General features: G+C 41.7%; 1 protein-coding gene across 1 annotated transcript in view; it reads left to right on the top strand.

Annotated features, from left to right (window-relative positions):
* sdc2 (syndecan 2) overlaps nt 1-26,041 on the top strand; it is a 58,126-nt gene extending 32,085 nt beyond the window's left edge. The window contains exons 2-5 of the mRNA XM_037794901.1: nt 15,654-15,768; nt 16,526-16,698; nt 19,149-19,278; nt 23,543-26,041. Coding sequence (XP_037650829.1) covers nt 15,654-15,768; nt 16,526-16,698; nt 19,149-19,278; nt 23,543-23,706 — 582 coding nt within the window. The 3' untranslated portion in view covers nt 23,707-26,041. The remainder of the gene's footprint in view (nt 1-15,653; nt 15,769-16,525; nt 16,699-19,148; nt 19,279-23,542) is intronic.
* The last annotated feature ends 1,426 nt before the right edge of the window (nt 26,042-27,467 follow it).

Raw genomic sequence — 27,467 nt, 5'->3', positions numbered from 1 at the left:
TATATATTTATATATTTATATATATATATATACATATATATATATATATATATATATATGCATATGCATATAAGCATGTCCCTTATAAATTAAAAAGAAAATACTACTAATATGTGAGGGAAATGTCTTTGATTTTTGGGTTGCTGGAAAAAATGCCATAAATAATGCCTGACAATGACTGATATATTTGACTTCAGGACATCTCTGACTACTAACACACTGAAAATCAAACAGTTTTACTGTATCAATTTAGACATTTTCCAAAGTAAAAGTCCCTAGACCTGTATGATTCAACTTTTCCCCATGGTCTAGTGTTAAAAAAACTTAACAAAAATAGCAATAAATCGTAATAACGGGGGGAAAAATACATATCAAATCGGCACCCAAGTATTGAGATAGGTGTATCGTCCCAGCCCTACGGTACACGGTCGAACGGGCCGTACCCTGTGGCGTATAGTGACAAAAAGTCACGATGGGCGATGATCTATTTATTGAAGATATGCATGTTTTACCTTTATTGCATCTCCATTTTCTCTGGAATGGTAATAGAGTTTAGTTTACTTACAATGGATTCATATTCCTTAGCTTCTTAACTTTCAAATGAGAACAGATATATGCATGTAAGCCTTATGGTTGAGGAGCACTTCCTGTGTTAATTTAGGCATTTTTTTCCGAGGGATAGGGCTTAACAGTTTAAATCTTGTTTACCAGAGATGTTACAGATAAGTTACTTTGAAACAAGTAATTTAGTATGAAAAAGCATTAAAAAATGACTAATCGACCAAAACGACCAATTAGTCGACAAATCAACTAAGAGGGTGCAGCCCTAGAGTTAGAGTAATATACAACTAAAGATATCTCAGTGAGCCGTTTTTACTCGTCTGTTCGCTCTGAAGTAAAAATGTAAATCCCCAGTCCACTCCTAAAGCTAGAAAGAATCGACCCTGTCCATTGACCAAGAGTCCCCCCGACAGCCACCAGTTCTAGTTCTCGATACGCTCTCTAAGGGCAGAAAATGTTCTCGCAGTGAGGATGTCGCTGATCTTTCACATATTTCAGAAAGCCGGTGTAATAGCTCAGGCAGTCAGCCGACACGTCCGTTGAGCAGCAGCACTCGCAGAGAAATGTCTGCTGCATTTGATTGTCCCGCAGTCTCAGACCGTTTACTTAATCTTTCATGGGAACATAAAGTTGCGCCAATGCACCCGTAAAAAGGCTGCTCTCATCCTTTTAATAATAGTGTGCAGGGCAGTGTCAGAAGAACAAAAGGGTAAATCGTCTTTTCACCTTTCACCCATACAAAAGTTTAATGTTCAGGATTTATCTTGGAGAGTTTCTAAATGATATTTGGAAAAAGAGAAACGTCATGGCTCATCATTCTCATTTTATATAGTTGAATTAATTGATTATGAGGAATAATTGATAGTAATTTGCATTCACAACAGCTGTCCCTGACCCTGTGGTGTAAAACCAGAGTAAAGAAGGAAAGAGATGAAACTCTTTGCTGCCATTTTGGACTGAATTCGCTTATTATATTTACAATATTTTATTGTTCAACACAGGCCATTTCAGTAGAATATGACAATAGAATAGAAATAATTTTGTTTTCTTCTTTTACGGCACTTTATAGGCGGATGTTTTATTGCTGTCTAGTAGTCGCTTTCAGTACAAAAAGGTTGGAAGCGTAGGTTTGCTGCTGGGCGCTGATGTTGCAACTGGAATAAACAATTGACTTTCACTTCTTGGCAATATATACGTTCTTTGGTAAAACTACCGCTTCCAACATGCAAGCTGACCGTACTCCACCTGCTCAGTGCAAAACAGCGTGGGAGTCCATGTATCTTAGTAGCTGGTGAAGATATTGAAACATCTATAGCGAGTCAACAGACCCAGATGTTTTTCCTCAGGAGTTGGCAGACTAAACTAGAGCTAAGTTGTTATTGGATTTGCTTTTGACAGGAAATAAAAGAGGATTCCTACAGGAAGCCCACGTTCTCCTGTGTGTGATGGATGTTTTGAGTAACACTGAGCCAGTGTTTGGGAACATTTCAGCCAAAAGAAGTTGATCTAATACTGAACGTTTGTGACGTTCTCGTTAGTTTGTCTCTTAAGACTTCCCCCCTGGCTGTGGTTCTCAGCCCCAAGCTCATTAAAACTGGTCAAGAACATATACTTTTATTATTTTTAAAAGTCTTTCCTTACACAGCTGTTCGCTGTAGTTTTTAGAAAAAACATTTCAAGACAGTGTTTTTGTCGGGGACTATTTTCAGCTGCGGATAAATACGCATATGGTGCTCAGCTGCGGATAAAAACACATGCACTAGTGAGTATTTCCAGCAGCAGGATGCTGCGTGTGGGATTGACTCAGAATAAACTACAGAGCCCATGTTTATTGTAATGTGTGGTTCATTGATGTGTTTGTAATAGTTCCTGTGGTACAGAGGAATAAGCTACATCAGCCTTTGGCAACACAGGCGCTCTGTGTGTTCTCTTTGGTTTTGATTCGCTGACAACAACATGAATATAGAATATCACAGGACTTGTCTTTTAATTGCGCACATCTCTAGTCGAGTGCTACAGGAATGAGTCCTAAACCTGGAAATGAGTTGGCATTTTAGCACTTTTGGTTCCCTCGTCTGGAAGTCAATGGGTTTTTGAATGGGTTTATGGTCGTCGGGTTTAAACGTCATCACTCGTTCGCCTTTACAGCCTCGTTGTGTATATTCGCGCTCGTGCGACAGTGGTGTAGTTTGTTTATAGCCTAATATCAGCTTTTTACTACTGCCGATTGCATTTACGCTTAAAAAATGAATTTGTTCATTTGTGATTGTCTTACTAAACAAAACATAAAAGTATCATAAACGTTTGTTTGCCACAGAGCTTATTTTCTGCAATAATCAAACCCAGGGCGATGCTAAGTTCCTGGTTAGACTACAAAAATACGTCACCCCTGGATCACTCTATGGCGGTCCACCTTCAGTTTTAGGAAGGCCCGAAGTTGCACACAGCAGAGTATGGTGTTCAGACGCCCCTGGATGTTTGAGCTGGAAACCCCTCCGGCTCTCCTGCCAGCCCCCTTATGGAGGGGCTTGAGCCCTGTGGAATGTGGCGTATGGCTTTCTATGTCAGACGGCCGTTTGTTTTGGAATAGGAGACGATATGAATCTGAGCCGAATGCACCCACACGCTCAGCTGGAGAGGTGATGGAGGGGAGGAGGGGGGGGCTTTCACCTACAGAGGCAACGTGATCTAATCCTTTAGGAGCCGGGAGAAAATGAAAAGAGTCAGGGAGGAGGGGGGGAGGTAGGAGGAAATTTCCATAGGATATATTGTATAGTGTTGAGTCACAAATTTATGTAAAGCTGTCGTTTTGTGTCGACTTTATGCAGCGTGTTTCCTTCTGTGAGTTTAGAGGAATAGCTGCAGGTTTACAGTCAGGATATTGCTGTTGTCTTCTATAGCCTGAAATGCACTAGTTGAACTTTCTGGAGTTAATAGGTCAAAAGCGTAAACTCACGTGGTTAAGTGAGGAGGCGACATCCAGGAGAAGTAGGTGTGTAAACCGTAAATGTCAACTCCAGACTACGGCTTCTCTCTTCATCTCAGTCGCGCTCTCTTTTCGCACTTCCTCTCTGCTGCTCTCCGTCTGTGTCTCTCTCCCACCCACACACACACACACACACACACAGACACACACAGCCGTGCACACAGCGACTGTTAACCCACCACATCTCAGCTGGAGTCGCTCCAGACCTTGAGGGCTCCGAGAGAGTTTGATTTGTGTTGACTTCCTGCAGGAACTCCCCCTCTCTCCTCAGCCCGCGGCTCAAAGACTATCAATTAGTTCCTTATTATGATCCCTGGGAGGGCAATAAAAGTTAGAGTGGGTTCAAAGAGCACAAAGCCAGACACACTCACACACTCACACTAACCTTTTCTGGCCCTGTTGGAGTTACAGTTTGGACATCCTCTCCTACTTTCCTCTCCTCCGCTTCCAAACAGCGCTCACCACCCACATACGTGACTCACAGCAGGGACCTTTTTGTTCTGTCCATCTTGCCACTAGTTTTTTTTCAGTCATCAGCATTGTGTCGTGGGACAAATCTAATGTTTGGATGTTGCCAACTCCTCCTGTCCTGTTTTTTCTCTCTCTGTCTCTAATAACATCATCATGTTTCCAGCTGTTATTCATACTTCTCTCATGAAGGCAGCAGCAGCTGTCTGCTCTGTTGATGGCTGGCCGATGCTGCATGAAGTCAGGGGAGCCAATTTGTCGCCCTATATAGCCACCAAACTCTCCTGGACTCGTCTTCTCTCCTACTGTCCGCCTCTCCAAACATCAGGGAGGCACAATGGAGTTGCAAACCACTTAAAAAAAATCGCATTTGAAAGATTTTGTCATAAATGATATACTCAGTATTCCTCGACATAAAAACACAGGATCATTTAATGTCGCTCTATGTGTCCATCATTTTTAATTATCAGTGTGGCTTGGTAGGTCGCTCTAAATGTCATACTAATGAGCCTCGGTTATGGGGAAGAAGCCAGCCACATGAAGACTGAACACTTAGTCAGTGCAATTGGTAACAAAATACAGCATCTCTACATTTATCTAACATTAACTAAGAATCTGACATTTAATTGATTTAAACTCCTGAATGTGTCTACAGAGTGGGTAATGTAGTATTGCTGCCACAATAAACTGATGAAAATAAAAAGATATCTTGGAAACTAAGTTTAAAAAAATCAAAACTGGTGACAATAACACACACCTACAGGATCAATACATTATCTTGGAGAGTCCTGTGTTTCTAATAGGGCTGTAACAATATCAGATTTTCACTGCACGATTATCGTGGCTAAAAGAATTTACGACAACAATATTATCTGTAGAAAATTTGGAAAAAATTCAAATAATAATGCTGTCAGTCGAATCCGTCTTTAACTTTGTTTATCGTGCGTTTTGTCTCTTTTTTGGCAAATGGTATAACATATAGGTAGGTGAAGGGAGAGTCTGTAACCATAAGTGTACGAAACAGTGATTTAAGAGGCGCTGGATTATTTACACAATATCATCATAAGTGCATTATTAACATGATCAATATTTCATTTTTTTTTTATATCACGGTTATTGTCAATACCGTTATATCGCAACACCCCTAGTTTCTATGTTGTGTAACATGATATTATTATAATTATTATAAGTTTTGAGATGAAAATACAGGCAACTCCCAGACCGGACAACGCCGTGGTTGCGACCTGTCAATCACAAGGTAGCCACACCCTAAAGCATCCCCTGCTTTATGGTCTATTTGTCTCTAAATGGGACCATAATTTACTAAATGAACATCATGCTGTATTGAAGAAGACTTGGAACTACCGTTTCAGACCATAAACTCATGTTTACAATGTTTACTGAGGTAATAAATCAAGTGAGAAGTAGGCTCATTTTCTCGTAGACTTCTATACAATCAGACTTCTTTTTGCAACCAGAGGAGTCGCCCCCTGCTGGCTGTTAGAAAGAATGCAAGTTTAAGGCACTTCAGCATTGGCTTCACTTTTCAGACGTGGAGTTTGCTCAGCCCACTTGGCAACTCCATGTCTCAACTTTACTTCACTCTGTCTCTTTCTGTCCCTTTTCTTCTTCTTGTCCCTCCAGCTGGAGTAGTGGGACATCCCTAATGCCCTCTCAGGCATATAGAAGGGCTCTCCGCCCATATTCCTTTTTCTTTTCTGCTGTTTTTGAGTGCAAACTGTCTGTGCAGTGATAAAGTCCAAAGGAGGTCATGGGAGGAGGAATGGAGTGGGCTTGTAGAGGGAGTTTGGTTTGTCGGCAGCAGAGAGAAACAGTGCAGAGAGCACAGTTGCTGCTAGTTGCTAGACTGTGTTGCTGTATTGACCTTGGGTATGGATCTGTGGCAGGCCAAGTGGAACAGATAAAGTGAAAGACAGCAGGCTAATCTGCCACCTTTACTTTGTTAATTAGGGATTAACAGGCTGTCTCTGTCTCTTTCTCACACAACCCTCCCCTTCACATATTATTGAGTTCTCTCATAGATGCAGATATTTGTTTTCCTGGATGTGATAATGAGAACTGATTTCTTTCACAGGACAGAACAAAGCAGACAATACACTCCACAGACTGCTGTTTTTCACAGCATGCATGTGAAGAACCTTGATATTGTGAAAGTTAATACACCTGAGCAAAAACGTGCCTCTGAAAATGAAAATGACTGCAGTAAACTAGGACAACCAGGGAAAACGATAGTTGGTTATCAATTCATCATTTTGTCAAAGTAACATCTTCAAATAACTTGTTTTGTCTTTGTGCTAAGCTAAGCTAATCGTCTCCTGGCTTTAGCTTCATACTTATCGTACAGATATAAGAGTGGTATCAATCATCATCTACGGTAACTCTCAATAAGAAGGAGAGTAAGCATATCTCTCAAAATGTTGACCTACTCCTTTAAAGAGGACCTATCATGATTTTGTGCTTTTCCCCTTTCCTTTAATGTGTTTATATATAGTTTTTTGTGCATATAATAACAAAGAGCGTATATTGCCAAGAAGCGAAAGTCAATTGATCGTTCCATTGCAGCATCAGCACCCAGCAGCAAAGCTAGGTTTCCGCCATTTTGGACTGAAAGCAACTACCCGTCGCCAGTAAACCATCCGCCTAAAAAGTGCTGTACAAAAGTAAAACGAAATTATTTCTCTTCTATTGTTATCGTCTATTGCTTCTATACTCTTTGGTAAATGGTCTGCAAAGTTACAAAGCCCAAAGTCCATGCCAAAGGGAGTCATGCCTTTTCTTCCGTAACATGGTGATGTCACCAAGTAACACATTTGCATAATATCTGCTCTAGCGGTTAGTTTGGCACGCCCTCAAAGAAAACTAGTTAGAGCGGAGCTGGAGCGGAGTCCGAAGAGTTTGGTTGGGTTGGGTGGGACCAATCACAGCAGATTAGGTATAAGAAAAATAAATTCTTTTTTGAACATTAAAGCATGTAAACATGTTCTAATCTAATAGAAGCATAAACTACAAGTATGCACCTGAAAATAAGCATAACAGGTCCTCTTTATGAATCTGGAACAGGAGAATGTTTGGCATTTTTTGTTTGATAAATGAGTCAAGTAACAAATCAATTATGAAAATTGTAGCTGAATTACTGTCATATTGATTAATACAGTCAATTAGGGTGGTGGAAGTGTGTTTGATTAAAGAGGAGGCGTGTTTTCTAGTGAAATGGCTAATTTACTGCAGATATACATATAGAGAAGGGGCAGGGGTTGTCGTGAGGCACAATGCCTGGAAAACAGAGAGAGGGGAGTTGTTTGTCTCTGCTGTGGTTCTCTCTAAGCTCATTGCAGTTCTGAGGTATCGACTTAAGGAAAGAGTTAAGAACCAGAGACGACAGCAGACCAACGAGGGAGGATCTGAGACGCTGTCTGTCTGCCAGCCTCCCTGCACTTATTTTCCCCTTTTTTCTCCTCTCTGAAGTCGGTGTTATGATGTGTGTATTCGTCTCACGCCTTTTGAGATGTGAGAGCTGAATAAGGGTGTGTGTGTGTGTGTGTGTGTGTGTGTGTGTGTGTGTGTGTGTCCCGTGGGTGCTTTCATGGACACGCAGATGTTCGGAGTGTGTGTGTGTGCATTCCTTTGAGGAACACTATTTCCCCCGGCCCGACTTGGAGCTGAGCTAATATTTGTTGTGTTAGAAGTGCGAGCGGTGTGTCAACAGGAGACCAGGGTTAGTCCAGATGACTCCATTTTCCTCCATATGTATCCCGTCATCACCTCCATCCATCTCTTATAGAAAGAAGCGAGGGGATGCAAATATTACACTGACACGCACACACACACACAATCACACACTGTAAGTACACACAGAGCCAGCGCCTTTCAAGCTCCGCTAGGCATGGACATGGTGATTTTGACAGGCTTTTAGCGGAGCAACCTCCAGGCTACAGGATTGTCTGCAGCAGTGGGTTATTCCCCTCCTCTTCCTCCTCGCCTTCCCTCTCCTCTATTTTCTCATCCTACTTTTTTGTCCACCCCCACTCTCTCTTTTATCTCACACTCTCCCCTCCTCAGCCTCGGCCTCTTTGTCATCTTATGTTTTGTCCAATCTTCGGTCTGCAGCTCTTCACGTCAAACAGAGAGAGTGACGGGGAGACCCAGACAGACAGACAGACAGACAGACAGAGTGGAAGGAAGCTGCCCTCCTGCTGCCTCATTAGTTCATTAGCAGGTAGACATGACAGTAGCAGCAGCTTCCTCGCACAGCTAATAGAGGGCACACATCGCTAGCCACTAGCTCATTATGGCAGCTCGCCCTCCTCCTTGCTCGCTCTCTAAGCTTAGTCAGACTATGTAGGAAATGCTTGTCGAGGTGTCCAAATGAGGCCATCTTTGTGTGAGTAGTATGCGTGTGTGCAAATACCCACATGTGTCGTTGTGCATGAAAGGATTCACCAGTTATTCACCCAGATGATGAAAAGAGTCGGATAGCTCCAATAAGGCCATGCCAAAGCCGACTGGAACTAGAATACACATTTTAAATAAAGTCTAAGAGTCAGGTTTTACTACGTCTTACTTTAAGGTAATAAGAAATAGGGTGTTCTCATTACAGAGTGATCTACCTGTTTGGTTGGCCAACACAGCGCCTCGACGAGTGACGTCGCATCACGTTGTGGCGAACGTTCAGGCGGTGGCCTCGTTCAACCGAATGAGCACGCTTTGTTTTTTCATACAGGGTTTAAAGTGTGAAATGTGGCCCATGGAATCAGGCCCACGGTCAGTCAGTGCCTGCTCAGGCTTGTTATTTTCAGATACTGCTATTCCAGCATGTTGCTGCACACAAAGGCGACATGTCGCATTGAGAACGCGTGCCTTTGTGTATGTGTGTATGCTGTGCTGCACACAGACTGTTACTCCGGAGCATTGATGTTTGTCTCCTCCTCCTCCCTCTGCCACAGTGCTCCAAGGCCTCCTCTTTCTGAAGCGTGATCTTTTTTGTTAACCCACTGCGAGGTGTACAGTTTGAGCTCAGAGAATGACACGTGTCAAAGCAGGACAAATTAAGCCTCATTTATGAAGAGCAACTGAGTTTGTCTTTGATGTGTGTAATTCCTAGAAGTTTTTGTGAGCCTCTACTACTCTGCTCTGCGGGTTTTAGATGATTTAACACGGAGGCAAACCAGTGAAAATCAAACAGTGGATAGTTATTGATTTCTATGTGCTTGTTTAACTAATACAGTTTGGTTTATAGTAGCGATTGAAATATTTAAACGCATGATTTTGCATAGTTAATCACGATTAATCTGTTTAAAATGTACCTTAAAGGGAGATTTGTCAAGTATTTAATACTCTTATCAACATGGGAGTGGGCAAATATGCTGCTTTATGTAAATGCATGCATATAATTATCATTAGAAATCAATTATCAACATTAAATAATGAGAAATATTGTCCAGAAATCCTCACAGGTACTGCATTTAGCATAAAACAATATGCTCAAATCATAGCATGGCAAACTGCAGCCCAACAGGCAACAACAGCTGTCAATGTGTCAGTGTGCTGACTTGACTATGACTTGCCCCAAACTGCATGTGATTATCATAAAGTGAGCATTGGGGATGCTAATTTAGAATTTCTTTTTAACCGATAACCGACCTTTGTTAACCGATTATTAACCGTTAACTGACAAGATTATTGCGGTTCACGCAGCGGTGCTATTTTCAGTGCCTAACGAGCCGCCCAGCTGCAACGAAAAGCTGATGCACAAACGGGTTGAATCCATCATTTATCACCAGCTGCAGTGTATGTGAGCAAAACAGACAACTCAGTCCCCGGTTCATCCGTCCGGGAGAGTTACTGTAGCCGCCACGCTGCTGCGTGTATTGTTCCAGTAAGTCTCTACCACATCATTTAAGTGCAAGGTTGTCAGTTGTTTGTCTGCATGGTGTACTCAGTGAGCACGGTGTAACTTTAGCGAGTGTCCAACAGATTGTGTGTGTGTGTGGCGGCGGTGAGTGTGGTGTTGTCGGTGGCGTTATAGCTGTGAACGTAGCAGTAGCAGTGTGTCGAGTGAAAGAGTGAAGAGTCAATAGACTTTTGCTGTATAATACATGGGATTCAGAAATTGATAGCCCAACAAAAAAAAAAGACAAGTCGCTAAATTCGATATTTCCAACTGGATCCATTTTTCAAGCTTCCTGCCCTGAATCTCTTGTACACTGCAGGATTTTTTCAAATAATTGCTTCTTTTGACTACAGCAGCTGTGCCATAGTTGAGCAAACTTCTGCAAGGCTGCATCCGTCAGCTAACTGCTTTTCAGCGTCCACTCTGCTTTACTTGTCGGCGTATTGATGTCTGGTTCAGCTCAGAGTCTGATAAGGGCTGGAAGCAGAGACTACCTGTAAATGTCACTGGATTGATAAAGAGGGAAAAGTTTATCAGGGCTGCCGTGTCTGTGCACACATGCACGCGTGTGTGTGTGTAAGTGACAGAGAAAGTCAGCTTTATCAAGTCTGCATTGTGTACACACTCGCTAGGTTGTGAGTCAGATAAAGTCGGCGAAGTTTATCGAGGTCAAACAGACCATTTCCTCCTCTCAGGTCTGCACTGATTTGGTGTTGCGGCTTAGCTCGTACAGTTGAACCTCTCTAATCCAAATGCTTTGTTCAAATTGTTGAAACATGAAGATTACAGAGGAGTCAGCGGGGTTGAGTACCTGCAAGTCTGAAATAAACAGGGCCTGTGTGCCTCAGAGCTCATCTGAAAGGTAACTCTCGGTTGGATTTGGCGTTATTATCATTGACATGGTGGGAAACACGCTTATTCGCTGTCTTGCTGAGAGTTAGATGAGAAGATTGATACCACTCTCGTGTCTCTATAGTAAATCGAAAGATCCGGTTAGCTTAGCTCAGCACAAAGACTGAAAACAGATGGAAACAGCTAGCCTGACTCTTTCCAAGGGTAATATACCTGTTAATGGATGAGCTTTAGAGGTGCTGGTAGGTGAGTTTTGTTACCTTTACGGCAGAATTAAGGTAACACATTTTTTTGCTTCATGCAAATGTATGTATATATTTATTATTGGAAATCGATTACAAACACAAAACAATGACAGATATTGTCCAGAAACCCTCACAGGTACTGCATCTAGCAGTGAGGTTGCAGATTGCAACCAACTGAAACTTCTCCTGTGAGCCGAGGGTGTTGGAGAATGTGGCCGATATGAAAACGTGAAAATGCAAATGGCCCTGTCTAGAGCCAGTGTTTGTTTTCAGCCGGTTCCGTGAAGAGGACCCGCTCCCTATGTAGATATAAACAGCTCATTCTAAGGTAACAAAAACACAACGATTCTTGGTTTCGGGTGATTATACACTAAAGAAAACATACTTATTATATTCCATTTCTGCCAGTAGACCCCTCTAAATGCTACACACTGTTCCTTTAAGGGATTCCTGGTTAAAGAAAGTAAGAATAAAACTATAATTAAATATCTGCTTGTGCATCACTATGCATATATCATCATCCATTTATTCATTTAACAAGTCAGGTGAAAGTGTTTTCATTATAATTATAATGTCTTTGAAATCTTTAGTTTAATGGGCCCGAGGGGAGTTAGAGCTTCATTGTTCATACTTTTAGCTCTTTATGGATTTCTTCACACGTTCCCATGCATATGTGTGTGTGTGTGTGTGTGTGTGGTGTCATGTTATATGCTCAATTGCTCACTCTAATGTATGTATAATCAATGAATCGGTGAATGCTTGCAGACATTTGTAAAACATGTCCACTCATGCATGTGTGTGTGTGTGGCCTCTATCTCATTAGTGGCCTTTGTCACCATTTGATCTGTGGCCTGCCTCCTTTTGCTCCATTGTGCTCATATCGGCAACGCATAAAGACCTGTGGGCCGGTGAATTGGTTTGCCAGGCTATTGCAGTAGAGGGGTTGGGAGGGGGGGTTGTGTTTGGAGGAGAAGAAGGCAAGAAAGGTTAAGATAAAGTTGCTTTGAACAAATTCTGTCTTTGATCAGGCGGCTCAGCGGTGAAAGGCCTTTCTTCCAGAAGTCAGAGGCAGTTGAGAGAGGAGAGATGGAGATACGTATTGTTGCGTTTCATCTCGACTCCCGTCTGTCTTTTTTTATTTTGCTCTTTCACACTGTTGGTAGCTGTGTGTACTCCCTTCCCTCTTTGTTATGGAGAGTGCCAGGCCTCTCTTTCATTACTCCACACAAACAGACATTATGCCCATACAATGACTTAAAAGCATTACTGAACACACTCGCATTAGAATACCGAGTGTAATTGGAAATGCTGAGATGCAGCAACTGAAAGAAGGCATTTTCTCTCTTCTTGCTTTTAGTGCTAAAATGATTTGTTGCTTCATCGAGGGATTGGACAGAAAACTAATCCGTGACTAAGGATGCACCAATCCAACTTTTTTAAGTCCCGATACCTGGGCTTTTGGTATCGGCTGATACCAAATACTGTTCCGATACCAGTGTTTAATTAAGCTAAGATAATGATCGGTTGGACTCGTCAAATTCTTCGGCATGATGCTTCTGGAGGTGCCTGATTAAGTTGGCTGTGTTATATTTTGCAGTGCTACCAAAGAGTATAGAAGCAAAGAGACGAAACTCCTGTGTTTTTTTTTTTTGACAACAGCCGCTGCCGCCATTTTGGACTGATAATGCTTCTTATATTTAGAATAATGTAATGTTCAACACAGGCCATTTTGGTAGAATATGAGAATAGACTAGAAATTATTTTGTTTCACGTTTGTACGACACTTTGTAGGCCGACGTTTTACTGGCGTCCGGTAGTCGTTTCAGTCCAAATAGCTCTGTTGCTGGGCGCTGCTGTTGCAATGGAACAAACAATTGACTTTTACTTCCAGGCAATGTACTGTACCTTCTTTGGGGCTACTGCCAACCCTCGAAACATCGACTTTGCAGATGTTGCAGTAGAAGTCGTTGGCATAGCGTGAATGCGTGAAATACCTCCAAACAGCAGACATGTTTGCTGTTAGCTTCCCCAGCAACGTATCCTCATACAACGGTTCTTATGATAGCTTGTGTTTTCCTACAAATGTCCGGCAACACGGGACACTTTTCGCTCGTTACATGCGTACAGTCTTTTCAAAATAAACTTCCGTCTTCACAGGATACACATTCGTTAGGTTCAGGTAACAAAACTACTTAGTTAGGTCTAGGAAAAGATGGCAGCTATGCGGCCTAACGGTGTGCTGCTGATGCGTGATGTAGTACACTCACGTGTAATCAGATGTAAACATAGAATTGAATTGAATAGATGGACCCGATCCAGTCAGTCTTGGCTCAATATTAGTATTGGATCAGTGCATCCCTATCTGCAACAATTCGTATTATTCATTATTGAAGTCATTTATCAAGCAAAATTGCCCAAAAACTTGCTTGTTCCAGCTTCCCAAATGTCAAAATTTGCTGCTTTTATGTTTGATATCTCTATAAATTGACTATATTTGGGTTTTGGACTGCTGGTCAGACAAATCAAGCATCTCTGGGAAATTGTGATGGGATTTTTTTACTGGGCTTTCTGTCTGACTCTTTTTTTACATCTTAAATTGCAGCCGGGGGGAAACGGGAATGCTGAAAGCCGCAGACCGTTTTCATCATTTACTGACTTGCAGAAATGAATTGACTAAGACTATTCAATAATGTAAACTTGTTTTTTCCCTGTCTTAACAAAGAATGTCGAAAACATAATCTTTCTTAATTTCTCTTTACCCATTTCCTTAGCTTTCTCACAGCCTGCCTATTATATGCTGTTAACAAAAGAAAAAAAAAACACTTATTTCCTGTCAAGCTAATTGATTATTTCCTCCAAATCAACTTCATTCAGCCCCGGGTTTATCAGCACAACATCCTCACAGCAGACCTGGAACTGTAGCAGCCGGCTTAATGGGTGCAATAGACACACACACACACACACACACACACACAGGGATGATATACTATTGTGGGGTCTTTCTTTTTTTCTAAAGCAGCACTATCAGTATAGAAGGGGCAGTACAGCTGACCACAGATTGGCCAACAGGAGTTGAATAGATGTTGCCATGGACGCATTTATAGCTATTCCAGTCACACACACTCAACACAGCATATAAATAGTTACGTGTACCACATTAACGCTTTGTATAACAGCTGTCATATTATTAAGTGTCCAACATACATCAGGCTCTGCAAAGCCACTTTTGAGTGAAAACTCAATTTTCTTATTTTATTTGCTGTTAAAATCTCAACTTCCACACCGTGAGAGGAGGTGCTTTTTAAACAAACAGGCACTGTTAAAGCTGCGGTCTTTTCAGCCAATCATTCAATTAAGCCGGAACACAAACATTCCCACCACTCGGGCTTGTTGCCCAGACAACGATGCCGTGGGAGGGGCTACACGCTGTGATTGGACGGTCACCTGTGCTTCATTTCAAGTCATCAAATGGTGACATGTTTTTATCCACTCTGGCAGCGTGGCTCTGGGGGTAGCAATGTTGATCTGTTGGTCTGTTCAGAGCTTTTGGTACAGACTGAAATATCTCAACAACTATTGGATGCATTGCCATGAAGTTTACTACAGTCATTCACGGTCTCCAGAGGATAAATCCTCATGTATTTGCGCTCCTGATGCATTTGCGCTCAACGTCAAAGCCGTGATGACGTCATTTTCTGGCACACAAACTAGCATAAACCATGCTTAAAAGCTCTCCATATGATATCCAGAGCATTAATATAGCAGCAATCAACTATTGTCTATGTAAAGATATAGAGGAGTAATGTCTACCTGAGCAGAGAATGAAGTCACTCTCCCTCTGTGTGTGTTGTAATCCGAGCTTCTCTGTGCTTTGTTGACATAGCCATAGAGTTTGCACGACTCTCGTACGGCGGTTACAGCTGATAACGCCGTCCCAACCGACGGCGCCGTTGCGGAAGCAAAGCAGCCACCCTCCAGTTCACCCCTAGGTTAACACTGCTAGCTCTGTCAGCAGTGTTGCCATTGTTATCACGTTTAGCGCTGTTAGCACCTTCCGCTACGAGTCGCCGGCTCAGTTGTTGCCATGTTGAGAGCCATGCGGAGGCAATAGAAATGCTCCCAATCTCGCATTTAGCACCTTTTTTAAGTACAGCCTCGCATGGCTGCAGACTCTTTGTCTTGATTAAAAGGGAGCTTTCATAGCTCAGATGTAAAACACAGAGTGATGTGTTGATACTAACCACCTCTTAGGCATACACTCAGCTGAACATTTTGTGTCTGCACTGTACACTATTGCTTACTTTATAGAAAATACAAGAGACAGGTTGTTATTTAGACTGTGTTGACTGCACATTGCGGTCTAATGATATGAGCTGTAGATTGCTACCGGAGATGATTTGATGTTTGCTGATTAAAGAATTAATCACAGAGTGAAGTGTTGGTTCTCAAAGCAAAAAGGTTTTGATTAATGATTTAAAAGCCCAAATAAAAACTTAGCCTCTGGACTTTTTGATTCATGTTTAGCTGCTGGTGGTAGAATGCCAACAGGAAATAGTCAAGGTCTTTACTTTGTTGCTGTGATTTGAAAAAATTTGTCCTCAAAACCTTGTTATCTTGTTTTTTTTTTCAGATAGCAGACGCGGCCAAGACTTCCTCTCAGGCTGATGACTTGTACCTGGATGACACAGGCTCAGGAGGTTACTACCCTGAAGATGATGATGACTTTAACTCAGGGTCTGGCTCAGGTAAGACACATTCATACATACACTCACAGACTTGGGTGGAGAAACACGCACACTTGCAAGCTCAGCAGGCAATTACCCAGAGGCGTGATGACATTAATTTTCAAGTCTGCCGCAGGTGAATTTTGTGAACAGTTCTTTCACCGGCATACTAAAGTTGCACCTCCTCGCTCCTCTCTCTTTATCTCTCCCCCTTTCTCTTATTCCCTTTGTCTAGTCTCCCTTTCACCGCCTCTCTCTTTCTCTCACTCGATTCGAGATTGCCTTGTCACCCCAGACCGCCGTGGGCAAGTGTGCAAATTTTACATGTCTTTTTTTATTAGCTCCTCTGCTCTACTTGCTTTAAGCACCTTTACAAGCCTCATTCATTGGTCAAAAGTAAGTCTTCTTTCTGAGAGAGAGTTGTAGAACTGCAGTGAGAGGAGGTCGTGCTAGGTAAAAGGAGACAGGGCTGTGATCAATAGCCCTTCCAATACTGTACGTAAACCCTATTACACTGCCACTCTGTTTGCTGTAGGAGATTCAAACTGTAAATAATGCATTCAAATGAAATCCACAGAGCGTGAAGTTAAGTGAGACAAACTATATGACTATGAGCATGAAATATTGATATCATGCATGCTCATATTTTACATATTTGCATAAACACAGACAAGTATTGTCCCTACACATGTACTGTAATATATTTACAGAGCAAACGTGTTAGACATTTTACGCTCTGCCTTTTAATGGAGACATTATGTCACCCTCTTTCTCCCAGGTGGAGGTGAAGAAGCGGTGGTGGAAACAGTGACTGTCAGTATGGTTTATATCGAGCCCAATGCAGCAGAACCCACCCAGGACTCCACCAAAGATTTCACCCCCAGGGTGGAGACAGCCACGGTCAGAGAAAAGGCCAGGGACAGCACACCCAGGAAACCATTCAGAACAGAGGTAAGAAGCACAGCCTGACTGATGCTGGGTTTTTAAGTCTGATATCGCTATGGAGTTAATGATATATCGTGCGATAAAAATGTTCTTCACACAACCCGTAATATAAACATATTTGATAATGTTCCCTTAAATTCATACAGCTGAAAAATAAACTTGTCACTACTCTCTGGTGGACAAACTACATAATAGTGAATAGTGTTTTAAATAGGGCTGTCAATTGATTAAAGTATTCAAAAATAATTGCATGATTGTCCATAGTTAATCGCAAATGAATCACACATTTTTTAATCTGCTCAAAATGTACCTTAAAGGGAGATTTTTCAGGTATTAAATACTCTTATCAATATGAGAGTGGACAAATATTCTTCTTTATGCAAATGTATGTATGTATATATTTATTACTGGAAATCAATTAACAACACAAAACAATGACACATATTGTACAGAAACCCTCACAGGTACTGCATTTAACATAAAAAAATATGCTCAAATCGTAACATGGCAAACTGCAGCCCAACAGACAACGACAGCTGTCAGTGTGTCAGTGTGCTGACTTGACTATGACTTGCCCCAAACTGCTTGTGATTATCATAAAGTGGGCATGTCTGTAAAGGGGAGACTCGTGGGTACCCAGAGAACCCATTTTTATTTGCATATCTTGAGGTCAGAGGTCAAGGGACCCCTTTGAAAATGGCCATGCCAGTTTTTCCTCGCCAAAATTTAGTGTAAGTTTGGAGCATTATTTAGCCTCCTTTGTGACAAGCGAGTATGACACGGTTGATACCAGTGGATTCGTTTTTTTTTTTTAGTTTCATATGATGCCAGTATCTTCACTCTAGCTTTAAAACTGAGCCTGCTACAACCTCCGAAATATTGATTTTGTTAAAAACGAATTTGTGTTAAAGCGTTATCGCGTTAACTTTGACAGCCCTGAAAAGTATCTGAAACTTATTACGTCATCACATCCATAAACATTTCCAACTCCTGCCATATGCTTTAGGTAAATGATATTAAGACGTAATACAACTTAGTCATTTATTTATTCATGGTGACTCATTTGTAAATATCCTGACTCAACAGAGAGCGACACATTACCTCAGTATGTCTTCATCTGACCCAGTATGTCATCAAATCCCCTGTAATACCAGGAGCCATGAGGTTGCATTCAGGATAGAGATCAAGTGCTCACGTCAGTTCTCTGTGTTTTCGCTCCATTGCAAATTATGGAGGATTACATCTCTCTCGGACATAATCACATATTCTGGAACCATCCTAGATCTCACTTGTGTGGGATGCACTCTTACTGTACCGTTCTGGATACTACATCTGTTTGGGATTAGTCGTCAAGGTCTCAACCCCCTTAAGCCAAACCTACCTGGCCCACTTCCACTTTTTTCCCTCTATTGCCTCTGTCTCTGCTCCTCTTAGCCAAATGCACTGGCCCAGTTCCATTCTGGTCTTTTGCCCCCTTTTCTAGTGTTATTGGAAAAAGGCATGGGCCACATGGGCCCAGATCCATTCCGGATACTTTGCTTCTTTTCCTTGACTCCCAGAAAAACCTCAGATCCACTGGCTCTGTTTTCATTGCCTACTTTTTTTTGAGCCTTGCACTAATCTTTTTGGGCAATCTGGATTTGTTCCTTTGTTTTATTCTCTGGCCGGCCTCTATAGGTTTCACTGGCAAGGTACCATTTTGGTTTCCCTTCTCCTTTGACTGGACTGTCATGCTAAGTGGACTTGTGAAACCCTCACTTTTTTCTTAAAGGAATAATTAAACATTTTTTGATTTGCTTTCTTGCCAAGAGTTAGATTAGAAGATTGATACTCGTCACACATTTGTACGTTCAATATAAAGCTAGAACCAGCAGTTTCCAGACTGGAAACGAGGGAACGGCTATCCTGGCTCTGTCAAAACATAACAAAATCCACCTACCAGCACCTTTAAAGATAACTAATTAACATATCATATCTCAGTTGTTTATATCTTGTTTGTTGTGGGACTATTTTTTGTCCGGGTGCGGTGAAACAGTCCCGCACATAACCCCCTGTAAAACCATGAATTGTCATTTTTAAACATCAGTTTTTGTACAAACGAGATATAAGGTGTTAATAAGTGAGTTTTAGAGGTGCTGGTAGGTGGGCAGACTTTGTTCCCTTTGGACAGAGCCAGGCTAGCTGTTTGCACTCTTTATGCTAAGCTAAGATAACCGGCTGCTGGCTGTAATTTCCTGTTAGCCTGACAGATCTGGATATGAGAGTGGTATCAATCTTCTCATCTAGCTCTTTAATATATAATATTAACAGTATAGTGATTATGCCATAACACCTGAATGAACACAAGTCCTCTTAACACACAGAAAAGGAATATCAGAAGAACAGAATTTGAAAGTCAGCTGTCAATAAAGCAATTTTGTCTTCTAACCATCTTGTTTTTTCTTCTCCTCATTCAGGCACCAGTGCCAGTTACAGAGGACATGCAGCGGAACCAGATGACTAGTACGACTAGTGCCCCCGGCTCACCAGGGGAGGCCATCGAGGTCCGCACTGAAAACCTCTTCCAGAGGACAGAGGTGTTGGCAGGTATGTGTCATAATAAACCGCAACAGACATCAAACCACATTGGAAACATAAAATGTACAAAGAAAGATATATCGGTATGTAATGTACTATTAATTTAACTCCAGTTTGAGTTCTAAATGAGGTTCGGAAATTGGTTTGATGGAATAGTCTTCTTTTCCATCAGAGGTGATGCTGAGATCTGTTTTATGTGAAGCTGAGACCAGAGATGATGAGTGGCTATCTTAATAATAGTTCCAAATTTTGTGAAATGTGCTTATACATCAGACCGGGTACTTCACAAAAAAAAACAAAGATCCCATAGACTTCAATGCAATTTCACGTATGTTTGGATTGTAATTCTGACAAATTCGTACGCATTCATCTCTTGTTATACAAACGTTTGTTTCATACACATGTCTAATTGATCGCCGCCATGTCCCTTCAGTCTTCCCTCGTCCAACACAGTGGCCGGATATCGCTTATCCAGACATCTCTACATATTTGATTGAATCACGTCAGGCTAAGTGTTGTCTGTAAATAACCGATGTGTTAATAGCCAACTGTTTGATCTATAGGCTGAGATTTAGTCTGAGACGACAGTCTGATGCTGCTATAACGGTACCAGCATCATTTAGTGATTTACCACTCTGACAGTGAATATTAACGTATCGTATGTGCCTCGAATCTCAGTGTGAAAGCCTCGGTTAACCCGCTACACAACAGCTTTTCATCTTTTTCTCTCCTGTGACGGCGAGTTTCTTTCCCCGAAAAGGGAGCGCAGCCTCGGTGATGACGCCATGCTGGTCTGGTCTATAGCATGGAGCCATAAAGTCCCTCTATTAGATCTTTTTTAGGACACGGCAGGGGAACAAATCAGAGACCAGCATTTTTGGATTATTGTTTGTGCAACCAACTACACAGCAACTCTTCAGCATAGCGTTATTATTACTAGCGGTTTGTGTAAAGTAGAAGTTTGGAGACATGTTTCAGCTTCTTCTGTTTACGCTGTTCCCGTCCTGTTGAAAAGATTGATACCACTCAGTTAGTGAGCTTTAGAGGTGCTGCTAGGCATGTCACATGTTACTTTTGGACGGAGCCAGGCTATCTCTTTCCTCCTGTTTCCAGCCTTTATGCTAAGCTAATCTTTAACTCTCAACAAGAAAGCTTATTTACCAAATGTCAAACTATTCCTTTAATATTTCAGCCCGTAATGAAATTAGCCTTTCAGTTTGACGCTCCACCAGTAGATTCCCTGATGCATTTTGGGAGCGTTTATTTAATTTGCCATCTAATGTTTCTCAAATTCTCACAACATGTCAGCATATTTTCTGGTAAACTTGAAAAAGTCCAGGAAATATTTTCCCTAATGTCTCCCACCTAATGCACTTCCCAAAATAATTATTTTTAATAAACTCCGTCTGCATTCCTCTGTGGGACCTCGCAGAGTTCACAGCATTCTGGGTGTTTCAAGCGTATGTGTGTGTGTCTCGCTTTGAATACATGAAAGAGGGGCGGAAGGGGAAATTATCCGACTCGAAATCACTGCGCTCTCTGAAGCCGTCTCTCTTCCCCTACGCGTCTGAAGCGAACATTGATTGGCACCTCACTTTTACTTTGTTGTGATATCCATCTGGTGTCGGCAATATGCAGAAAACGGCATCAACAAGGACAAATCAGGACAGCATCAGTTAGACGAGAACTCGGCTCACATCTCTCTAAGCTATTGATGCTCTCATTTCATCTTTTGCACATTGTTCTAGGATTGTGAAAGAGAAAAAGAACATTGCCAGTAAAAGAAAAAGGCCTTTAAAAGTATATTACACCTAGGTCACCGCTCATCTCTCTCTTCTTGCCTCGTCTACCTCAATTGCTTTACCCTTCTTCTAGATTATAGCCATTACTCTTCATCTCCCGTATGACTTCTATAAAAATAATTGCCCATAATCTAATTTTAATTCGCTCTGCATTAAGTTACTGCTTCCTGGAGCTCAGCAGCTGGTTGTGTGTCATGATCTTTACCCATGGGGCCGAGGGGCCAGTCAACATGTGGCAACCTAAAGTGGAGCAGAGGGCAGATTGTAGCACCAGGAGAGACCCTAAACAGATTAGGATGCTATAAAGAACCTCATAGAGACATAATTGGGAGGGAGAGTGAAATAAACCCACGTGGCGAGTTAGGAGCATTAGTGAGGAGAGTCAGGGTCATAGCTGGAGGGGGGTTGGCGGCGTTTCTTAATACAAGCCTGGGCGGATTTTATTCAGATTTCTCCTGATGTTGGCCCATTAGTTTACAATGTGTCTTTACAGGAAGATTAGACATCCACATCCAAAAAAATTCTACCGTTGCTGGAAAAACAAACTGAAGGCAAAAGTCAGAGGAAAGGTCTGCACACTGTACCGATAGCCTCGAGCAAATTCAATTTAACAGAGCGAGGCTTCGATCTAACGGAGACCTTTTGTCAGGCATTGTCAAATAACCTTCAACATAACAAAACAAGTTGTTACAAGAGTCCAAAACAACAAATCAAACAGCTCAGTCGTGGCACACCTCAACATTTCATCCGTTGCTCTTCTGGTGTCCCCCCTTAAAGAGGACCTATTATGATTGTGTGCTTTCTCCCTTTCCTTTAGTGTGTTATATTGTTTTTTTGTGCGTGTAAAAGGTCTGCAATTGGAGTTACACTCCCCCACTGAAACACTACTCCTGAACTGCCTGAAACGCCTCGCTTGAAGTCCTGCTTTTACTTCCGTAACTTGGTGATGTCACCAAGTAACACATTTGCATAATACCTGTGTAACGGCTAGTTTGACAAGCCCTCAAACAAAGCTAGTTAGAGCGGAGCTGGAGTGGAGTCCGAAGAGTTTGGTTCAGTTGACCAATCAGAACAGACTGGGCTTTTTGGGAAGGAAATAAAGCATTTTTTGAACGTTACAACCAGAAGAACTCAGAAATGAAGGACCTTTTGGCTGTTTTTACGTCAATATTTTAGTCTTACAATGGGGTAGATATAGGATTTAGTTCAAGCCATGCTGGACTGATTGTTGTTTGTTTGTCCCCTTTGGATTTATTTGCCCGACTGTTAAGCGATGGAACCAATTCCATCATCAGCTTCTTCCTCTTAAGCCCCAGTCGGCAGTCACTGATTGGAATACAGACCGTGTCCAATCAACCACCATTGGGACAACACAGGCCACGGCTCTGTGTACCAATCAACGATCGGAGACTTAATATCCCCTAAATGGAACACTAACTTTTAAACTCACCAACAGGACACACATTAGGAGAAGTGAAATGAACCACAGAGAATAACTGACTTTGTATCTCTTGAGACAAATTGAGGGTTTTTTCCATTGACATGAAGTAACTGCATTGATTTCAACATTCGGCTGGGACGGTTGCCACTTGGGTTTCGCCACATTAAAGCGCTCAATATTGGTAATTTTCTGGGGCATTGCATTAGTATTGAAACGTGTTGCAACAATAGCTGATACGGTTGCTATAATTAACTGTGTCGTAATTGATTGCACAAGACACAGTTCATCTCAGACTGTAAGGAGGCGGCTCAGTTCATGAGGAGTGCTTTAAAGGGGCCATATCGTGCTCATTTTCAGGTTTTTACTTGTTCTAGTAGAAACCTAAAAAACATGTTTACAGGCTTTAATGTTAAAAAAAAACACATTTATTACACATATTATTATTTTTCTCCGCACTTTTACCAGTGACTGTATAGTTGTGACATCACAACTGCTCGTTTAAAGCCACAGTTTCTGAATATGAGCTGTGTGCATTTTTCTGTGGATTGAGCATTTTGATTAGAGCTGTCAACGCGATAATAACACGTTAACGCAATTTTGTTTTAACGCCACTAATTTCTTTAACGCAACTTAGTTTAGTTAGAGCGAAGATACTTGCTTCATATGAAACGAGAAAACCTAAGTAATCCATTGATACCAACCATTTCATACTAGCTTGTCGGAAAGGAGGTTAAATAACGCTCCAAATTTACGCTAAATTTTGGCGAGGAAAAACTGGTATGGCCATTTTCAAAGGGGTCCCTTGACCTCTGACCTCAAGATATGTGAATGAAAATGGGTTCTATGGGTACCCACAAGTCTCCCCTTTACAGACATGCCCACTTTATGATAATCACATGCAGTTTGGGGAAAGTCATAGTCAAGTCAGCACACTGACACACTGACAGCTGTTGTTGCCTGTTGGGCTGCAGTTGAGTTAACTTTCCGAGCATTGACCGTTACCTTCCCTTTCTGTCTCCGCCTCTCTCAGCTGTCATCGCAGGCGGCGTGATCGGCTTCCTGTTCGCCATCTTCCTCATCCTCCTCCTGGTCTACCGCATGAGGAAGAAGGACGAGGGCAGCTACGACCTGGGAGAGAGGAAACCCTCCGGCGCAGCCTACCAGAAGGCCCCAACCAAGGAGTTTTATGCATAAAACCATCCCGTCATCAGATCAGCAAATCGAAGAAGTGACTGTCAAAAAAACACGCAGTCCACGACAAACAGCAAACCTGTTCAAACACAACAACAAAATGTTTTTCAAGATGATTAAGGAAAAATAGCATAAAGGAAAGCTTTTGCATAGAGTATTGTAATTAAGACCTTTTCTTTCTTCTTTTTAAAAAAAAAAATGAAAACCAAGCATTTCTCATTTTATGGCAAATCTCAGTGTATTTAAACATTTTGTGTATTATTTGAAAAGGCTGAAAAAATGAAAAACAGGATCTGTAAAGGCGAGGAAACTAATCGCATCTGTCTTCTGTCAAAGGAGCGGTTTCTAGTCGCTGACTACTTTTAACTGTAGCAGTATGTTATTTGTAAAGAAAAAAACAATTTAAAAGTGGAAATAATTGAATATAATTATTCTGTATCAATCCTACTTTCATTTTTTTTTCTTTTTATTTTGTCCTAGCATGTCTGTTGTTGATCTCTAAAAGGTGTATTACATTAATTTATCTTTTCTCTGATGTTTAAAAAAAAAAAATGCCTTTGTAGTTTTGATGAAGCTCTTTGGTCTTCATATTAACGCTGTTTAACGGTCAATGTAAATGTCCTCCCTTCAGGTTACAATGTTTATTATTTGCTCTCACATCAGTTTTTTTTTTTTTTTAGTCAAACGTGAGCGTTTCATTATGTCTTGTTTATTTGTTTGTTCTCAGTGTAGCCTTTTTTTCTTCTTTCTTCTTTTCAACAGCGTTTTACTTCCATACCAGGAACAGGTCTTTAAAAGATTTTTTTTTTTTTTTTTTTTTTAAATAAGCGCGTCAGGGCTCGAGAAAAATCACAAATCTCGCTTCTGTTTTGTGTCTCGCTGATCTTTCTATTTAAATGCGTTCTTTTTTCGCATTGCACATTCACTGCTTTTCGCTTCCCCGCTGCCGCCGTGCAGCTTTGAGCGTGTTTTGGGGTGAAGTTTCTTCTCCGTGGCTTGTGTTTATTTTCCCCCGTAGCCACCCACCTTCCTCTCCAATGTGTCCCCTGAGTTTAATAACTTTACCCGCTAGCACCCTAACATCTCCTCCCCCTCTCTCTCTCTCTCTCTCTCTCTGTTTGCCCTAACCTCCCTCACTCCCACCTTCTTTTTAATCAGATTGGAGCACAGCCAGTTGAGTTGTCAACCCCCCCTTCACTCTCTTTCTCAGCTACATGGTGCCACCCGTGTAGCCTGGTGTTATTGTCCCTGTCCCCAGTGTTGGTGCTCACTGAAGGGCCTGCTACCGCTTGGACGCAAACCCACCAGTCCAGGGCCCGATCCCCACATGCAGAGCACATACCTCTGCACCCGAAAAACCCCCCTCTGGAAACCTATTTTCTCTCAGAGGGATTTGATAAATAAGGCTGCACCGAAAATGTGAGACTCCAGTGTTGTGTCTGAATAGTCTTTTACAAGACATTCACGTTGAGGGCTACTCGTGTTTTTCGGTCAGCGCTGGCATTTCAAAGGAGCTTCTGTTGAGAGATGAGGTTGTTTACCAGGTTCAAAACCTGAGTTTTAGGTCGCAAAATAGCCACGTAGCTACGTCAAATGAAAACACATGTTACAGCCACATGGCAACAAACAGTCTTTTTTTTTTTTATTCTTATGTTACATGCTCTAAAGAGACGCACGTGTTTTGTCCGGCGGGTTTGTGAAGTTGCCTTTTTTCAGCTGTACAGTAATGTGAAGTAGATGCAGTAGTCACATCGTCCCACGCGAAGCCGTTCATCCCTCGACGTCTCCACCCCTCCGCTTTCTGCCTCCGATCCTTTTTGTCGTCCGCCGCCATCCTCTTCTCCCCATCTGTCGTCCGCTTTTGTCACATAGCACCTAAAGGTACTGAACTATACTGAAAAACCCAAAGACTCACAGTATTTCTACTCCCACCATCCATCCTCTCAGACCCCCACCCTCCATCCCCTCCATCATGGCCACATCATGTTGTTTCCTCATTCTCTTTTTCTTCACTTTTAGTTCTTTTTTTTCTTTTCTCTCTCTATTAGAGACCTGACCTTTGAGTCCAATTGCTTATTAGTATATGAAAAGATATATAAATATATATAAATGTATATTCACAAATGTTTTAAACCTTCAAAGTGCCTACCATTTGGAAATGTGCTTGCTCAAGGTGAGCGGGCGTGTACACAAAGGAGGGGTGTAAACGACTTGACTGGCATTCTGTGAGCATGGATGACTGTAATGGTAACTTTTTTTTAGTCTTACAAAAGCTGACAGTATTGTACCTATAAGTTGAAACAACACTACTGAATAAACATTGTGGCCTAATATCCAACTGCTTGTGCCGTCTTATTTTGAAAACGCACATTTTTTTTTTCCCCCCCGGATCTGTGGATTGTTGATTTACAAAGATATTTAATCCATTAAAAGTATCGACAGATTGAATCACACAGAGCTTGAAGCATGAATCACTTCTGTTGTGACTTTAATTAGGGGTCTTTCATCAGGTCTTTTGCAGTTTGTTGTCCCAGTGTGAGTTCAGGGGTCCGGGTGTAAGCAAAAAAATGCTTAAAGTTCCTTCGCAGCAGCTTCTCATACTGTATATGATGGTTTGCTGCTTTTGTCTGTCTTAGATAATTGTAAATTGAATATAGCGGTCAAACAAAACACAAGTTTAAGATGTCAACTTTTTTCTCTATTTTCTGACATTAAAGAGGATCTATTATGTTTATTTTCAGGTGCATACTTGTATTTTGGGTTTCTACTAGAACATGTTAACATGCTTTAATGTAAAAAAAAAATGCTTTATTTTTTCATACCGGCTGTGTTGTAGCACCTCTTTTTCACCCTCTGTCTGAAACGCTCTGTTTGAGCCCCCCGAAAAGCCCAGTCTGCTCTGATTTATCAGCTGGCCCACTCTATTGTGATTGGTCAACTGAACCAAACTCTTCGGACTCCGCTCCAACTCCGCTCTAACTAGTTTTGTTTGAGGGCGTGCCAAACTAGCCACTAGGCAGGTGTTATGCAAATGTGTTACTTGGTGACATCACCACGTTACGGAAGAAAAGGCGGGACTTCCATCAAGGCGTTTCAGGCAGTTAAGGAGCAATGTTTCTGTGGGGGAGAGGAACTCCCTTTGGCCTGGACTTTGTAACTTTGCAGACCTTTTACATGCACAAAATAGTAGTATCTGAAAAATACTTAACGTCCATCTCCCTTCATTTTCGTTAGTAATTTGAACTGCGAAGATAGCCCTTACCAATCTTTTACAATGCTAGTTTCTTATCAAGAGCATCGGGAACATGACCCGCAGCTCTTAACGTACAGACATGAGAGTGATATAACTCTTCACATCTAAGCTAACTCTTAGCAAGAAAGCCAAAAAGCATTTCTCCAAACATGTCTAAAACACTGTCATAAGTCGGTTATGACTATCAAAAACTGTATCAGTCATGCTGTTCTGTTGTAGTTAAATTGGCTTTTAGTTTATACTGTATAGGTCTATTTTCTGTACTACTTTTGAGAAAAGAGTCGTGGGACCTGTTAGCGAGTGTTTTGTAGACACCGCTTGCTCCGTGGTTCATTAACAACTTTACTCTTCTGTTGTGTACAGGTTAGGCAAACAAGAAACATGTTAATTAAGCTTTAGAGATGTTGGTCTGCAGATTGTTTAAACTTTGGACAGCTGGCTGTCTCCCCTTGCTTCCAGTCTGTATGCTAAACTAAACTAAGCTAATCGCCTCCTGGCTCCGGCTCCAGAC

The sequence above is a fragment of the Sebastes umbrosus genome, chromosome 15 (genome assembly GCF_015220745.1).
Source record: "Sebastes umbrosus isolate fSebUmb1 chromosome 15, fSebUmb1.pri, whole genome shotgun sequence".
NCBI lineage: Eukaryota > Metazoa > Chordata > Actinopteri > Perciformes > Sebastidae > Sebastes > Sebastes umbrosus.
This window is presented reverse-complemented; position numbering and strand designations above follow the sequence as displayed.